Raw genomic sequence first — 5,824 nt, forward strand, 5'->3', positions numbered from 1 at the left:
ACTTTGGTAGGATGAAGAATTAAAATTTTATTGTCCTAAGCATGAGCTAAATTATATGACCTATTCTATGTTATCTACCAGGATTTAAAATAAAGTCATTTAATGTGCTTAGTATGTGGTGGCATGCTACTACTACTAATAGCCTAAATGGATATTAAAAGAGAGAGGATTGTAAATATCTAAATAACTTTCAAGTTGTAATGTTTGTGTTTCCCTAATTTAAAGCCAGATTTCAAATTCATCTCCCATTCCTGTTTTCATCCTAGTTTTTATACCAATACTGTCTAACCCTAGACAGAGGCATTACAGAAAGATGAAACCCAGCTAGCTCAGCCATCTACTGCAAAGGTTTCCCGTTAACCAGTCATCCTTATGGCATAGAATTAATGTGTGAACCAAATCAGACAGCAGTAAAACCTATAATATGTCCTTAATTAATGTTGATTCACTTTGCTTTGATTATCTAAAGCACATTTAAAACTGTAATCATTTTCAGTTCTGCCAAAACCTGATTGAAACCATACATTAGCTTTATGTAAAATAGTATTTCTTTCCTTTTGGGGCTAGCAGTTAGCATAATGGCTATGTCGCTGGACTCCCATGTAGTTAACCGCGGTTCGAATCCCGGACCTGGTGGCTTGAACTCACGCCAGGCATGTGTGCTTGCATGCGTGCCCAAGATCCCGAGAGAAGAATGGAGAAGGGATTGCGGCGTGGCCATCCCCCCTGGGGGGTGATTTCTCGCTTTCTGTCTGTCTTTCTGGCGAGTGCATGCACCCTATAGCAAAAACCTCTCTCCCCCCCCCAAAAATAGTATTCTTTCCTTTTTATTTATTTATTTTGTTAAGGTTTTTGCTATAGGGCATGTGCGTTTACTGGAGAGAGACTGAGAGAGGGAAAGTGAGAAATTACCCCCAGGAGGTATAGCCACACTGCAATCCCTTTCCCTCCATTCTCCTCCTAGTATTTTGGGCATGCGTGCACATGCACCCACCATGATTTTCAAGCTACTGGGTCCAGGACTTGAACCACAATTTGGACTCCCACAGTTGGCCATGTGGGAGTCCAGCGCTTTAACTACCATACTACCTACTGGCCCCAAAATAATATTTCTTGAATTTTAATAAAAATATAAACCACCTAAGGATATTGTTAACAATATAGGTTCTGGTTAAGCAAATCCAGAAGGAACCCTGAGATTTTCCATTTCTAAGAAATCTCGAAATGCAGATGCTGCTGGGGCATGGACTACACTTTGAGTAACAAGGGTATAAAGGTCTATAGATCAAGCTGTAATTGTTCAAATGCTTTTCCCAACCTTTGAAATCAGAAGCCCAACTAACAATTCAGAGTCTTTTTGGTTTGTGCCCCAAAGCCTCATGTTTTTATTTTAAGCTTTTCTACTGTGGGAGAAGGGGGATATCTAACTTCTTTCATTTAGAACAAAATTTAGATTCTTATCTCTTCCCTATGTTTATTTCTTTTAAAAGTTTCAGGGTAACTTAAATGTGTTTAAGTTTAATTTTTGTGTTTTTTAGGCTATTTCAAAATAAGGATGAAATTTGTTCAATTTGTAGAAACTTTTCCTAGAAAGAAATGTATTATAATCTTTAGACTCAAGTTTTAATACGTTAAATTATAGCTTATTAGACTTCATTTTTACTTTATATTACAAAGAATAAGAAATTTTCTTTTTAATTTGGAATCAACAATTTATTGTTGCTTAGCTTTGTATTCTAACCACCATCCAACCTAATGATATATCATCCCATGATTTTCTTTTTCTTCCATGAATAAGGAACCTGAATCCCCGACTGCCAAAAATAATTCAGATGAAGAAGAGTCAGGTACAGGAGAACCTGCTCTAGCACCGGTCGATGTAGACCTGAATCTGGTTTCAAATATATTGGATTCCTATAGCTCCCAAGCTGGTCTGGCAGGGCCTGCTTCCAACCTTTTACAAAGCATGGGGGTGCAGCTGCCTGACAACACTGATCACAGAACCTCAAGTAAGCCAAGGAAATATTAACCAGCATTCCTTCTTCTTTTTGAATAAATACCTAGTCTCTTTCTGTTTGTGTCAAGTTTCAGTTACTCATTTAGTAAAAATGTTTATTCACTGCAAGTTTCATAGATTGACTTCTTCCTGAGTCTCAAATGTTGTTGTCTCTGCACAGGTCTTTGCAATCTCAACCCTAGGGTGCACATGAGATTTTGAAGTTAGCAGGATAGAATCAAGCCTCTGACCAGCCTGTGAGATGAGATGTACAGCCTATACACAATACAGCCTTGGTGTAATTCACAGTGTTTCATTTCTCCCTTACCCATATCCTCCCTTATCCTTAGGTCAAAATTCTAAGCTAGCAGATTCGGCTTTGAAGATTTATTCACTTTTTTTTTGTAGGTCTAATGAGCTATAACATGCATATAGTAAAGTACACAAGTCTGATGAATTCTGCATGTATGTACCTAAATCAAAACATAGAATTTATTTTTAAAATAACAGCCAACTTGAAATATAATGCATATACAAAAAAATTGACCCTTTTAAAGAATACAATTCAGTGGTTTTTAGGAATTAATGAAGTTGCTCAACCAACAGACTATCACTGTCTAATTCCAGAATTTTCATCAACCCACAAAGAAACCCCAAACTCTATACTCATTAACAATTATTCCCTATTTTCTCTCTTTCCCATCTCCTAAAAACCAGTGATCTACTTTCTGCCTCTATGGATTTGTGTATTTTGGACATTCCATACATTGATATAGTACCTTTTTAAATTAATTAACAGAAGTTTGATATTCAGTATAACTGATAAACTCTAAGATGATACATGTTTTTTTTTGTGATTCTTAGAATGACTCTTCTAAAAAGAATCAAGTCTTATCTACAAACAGTTCTATATATTGATCATGTTTTTATAATCTAGGTCTTGGCTTTGCCCTTACTGTATTCACTGTTTCCTCTGTTGTGTACATTGGAGATGCCCTTGCTTACTATATCTTGCCCTCTGAAAGTGAAGATAACGGAAGTAATTTCATACTGCCCTCTGTCCAGCAACCAGGGAAGGAGTTAGAGAGAAGGGTATAGGAGAAATCCTATTTGGGAAACTATTGTCACAAGTTCTATTTGGTCCCTTTTTTTTTTTTTTTGGGGCAAACTAAATATTACCAAACTCCTTCTCCTCCTCCCTTTTTTTTTTTTTTTGGGGGGTTTTTGGTATAGGGCACGTGCGCTCGCCAGAAAGAGAGAAACAGAGAGATAGAAAGCGAGAAATCACCCCCCAGAGGGGCTGGCCACGCCACAGTCCCTTCTCCTCCATTCTCCTCTCGGGATCTTGAGCATGCACACACACGCACCTTGCATGAGTTTAAGCCACCAGGTCTGGGACTCGAACCGCAGTTGACTACATGGGAGTTCAGCGACATAGCCATTACGCTAAATGCTGGTTCCCCTCCTCTTATTTTTACAGTGGTGTTGACAGAAAGAAGCTGAGAATGAGGGAAAATGTTGCACATTGATTAAAGAAAAGCATCAGATGAAAAAAATTGTATTACCTAGGCAACAATTTAAGTGTTAATTATTTAGAATGTTTTAAATACATTTTTGTTTTGAAGCTACATTTCATATTAAGAATGAGGTTTGGGGGGACCAACAGAAGGTGTAATAGTTACGTCCCTGGGCTCTCACATGACTAACTGCAGTTTGAGTTCCAGACCCGGTGGCTTGAGAATCATGCCAAGCACACGTCTGTATGTGCCCAAGATCCTGGGAAGAGAATGAAGGAGAAGGGATTGAGGCATTGCCATCTTCCCCTGGGTGGTGATTTCTCACTTTCCCTCTCACTGTCTCTGTAAGCTCCCCACCACCACTGCTCCCTTGCAAGCTCACTTGCCCTAAGGCAAAAATTTCTTAAAAGAAAAAGAAAAGAATGGTACATTAAGCTTATCTTCATTGAAGACTAAATGTTGTGTTCAAAAAGGATAGTGGATAGGCAAAAATAAAAAATGAATGAATTGCTTTTTTATTCCAGGTACCAGGGTTCTCACTTTAAGCTATATTCTCTGGTGACAAATGTACTTGATTTTACCTATTTCTGCTATTCTGCATCATGGACCAAAACAGTTCTATTTATCCTCAGCACCTTCGCAGTTCATTGCCATATGTGTATTCTCCAACCGGGTAAGCCCTGTACCAAAGATTTTTTGGTTTGGTTTGGTTTGGTTTGGTTATAAGGTACATGAGCTCCCTGGAGACAAAGGGGGTGGGAGGAGTGAGAAAGCACCCCCCAGGTGAGATGGCCACAGTCTCTTCTATTCCTTTCTCCTCTTGGGATTTTGGGCGCGCGCACGCGCACACACACACACACCCACGCACACACGCTTGCTGTGTTTTTCAAGCTCCCAGGATCAGGATTTGAACCTCACAGTCAGCCATGTGGGATCCACACCATCTACTGGTGCTCCTTTGTCTTTTTAATTCTGCCGGTGTCATTACCCTAGTCCTGCTCTCTTCTGCCTAAGCTTTTAGGTGTCCTTGGAGTTCTGTAGCAAAGCCCTCTTCCCACTCATTGCTCAGAAACAAATGTCAATGTGGCAGCTCCTATTAGCCACTCTCATCTTTTCCCAAAAAACACATCAGTTGAAAAGCAAACAGTTACTTCCTGTTAAGTTTGAGAAGCTCATAACCAGGAATCCACACATTCCCCTATCAGTATTTTCAAATTGGAGTTGTGTACACATGTGTTCACAAACACACCCACTAAGAGATAGGAAAGATTGGGAGATGGTAATACACATGGACCCTGAACTGTTTTCTTCTAACCACACGATATGAAGAAATCTCGGGACCTCTTCTACAAGCTGGGGTCAGCCCGGGTAAAGGCAAAGCTGCCAATCTAGCAAGACAGATCCCATCACATTTTATCCCTCAATATTTCCCGATGCAAGCACTTTGATTTCCCCAAAGCAGTGGTGGTTTGCTGGCAGCAAAGAGAGCAGTGACCCTTTGTGGTCAAAAGGAAATTCAGTCCAACTTTCTAGTCCTGGAATCTGTTTGCTTATTCCTATGTGACTTTTACATGTGAATATCTTAGAGTCTCTGGGACTGTATCTTTAATAACAAATTAGTTCCTAGCAGCTTGTGAAGATAATGATTCTTCCCCTAGTCATTCTTTTTACCAGAACCTCTATTTCTCCTGCATGTAATTATCACATCAATAGAGTTCCTTCTCCCTACTCCCAAGGTGTCACTGTTCTAAAATTTTCTTGATTCATAGGACAGAAAAATACAAAGATATGGAAATTTATTTTATTTCCATAATGGATAATATGGAATGGCATACATGAGTGACAAGAAATCTTAATGTCATAAAGTACAAGAAATGGGGACCAGCAGATGGCATAATAGTTAGATTGCTAGACTCCCATGTGGTTGACCGTAGTTTGAGTCTGGGACCCAGTGGCTTAAAACTCATGCTAGTGAGACCACCAAAGGGCGTAATGGCTATGTTGCTGGACTCCCATGTTGTTGACCGCAGTTCGAGTCCTGGACCCAGTGGCTTAAATTCATGCCGGGTGCATGTGCGTGCATGCCCAAGATCCCAAGAGGAGAATGGAGGAGAAGGGATTGTGGCGTGGTCATCCCCCTGGGGGGTGATTTCTTACTTTTTGTCTCTCTGGCGAGCATACTTGCCCTATAGCAAAAACCTCTCCAAAAAAGAAAAACTAACTCTGGCCGTGTGTGTGTGTGTGCCCAAGAAGGGACTGTGGCATGACCATCCCCACAGGGTATGATTTCTTGCTTTCTGTCTCTGGTGAG

General features: G+C 40.0%; 1 protein-coding gene across 3 annotated transcripts in view; it reads left to right on the plus strand.

The window, feature by feature from the left end:
• LOC102486210 (dnaJ homolog subfamily C member 9) overlaps window positions 1-2,072 on the plus strand; it is a 90,245-nt gene extending 88,173 nt beyond the window's left edge. For all 3 annotated transcript variants that reach the window (XM_014584838.2, XM_006170068.3, XM_027768903.1), the window contains one exon: window positions 1,799-2,072. In XM_014584838.2, coding sequence (XP_014440324.1) covers window positions 1,799-2,029 — 231 coding nt within the window. In that variant the 3' untranslated portion in view covers window positions 2,030-2,072. The remainder of the gene's footprint in view (window positions 1-1,798) is intronic.
• Window positions 2,073-5,824: the final 3,752 nt, after the last annotated feature.

The sequence above is a fragment of the Tupaia chinensis genome, unplaced genomic scaffold, assembly GCF_000334495.1.
Source record: "Tupaia chinensis unplaced genomic scaffold, TupChi_1.0 Scaffold148012_1, whole genome shotgun sequence".
Taxonomy (NCBI): Eukaryota; Metazoa; Chordata; class Mammalia; order Scandentia; family Tupaiidae; genus Tupaia; species Tupaia belangeri.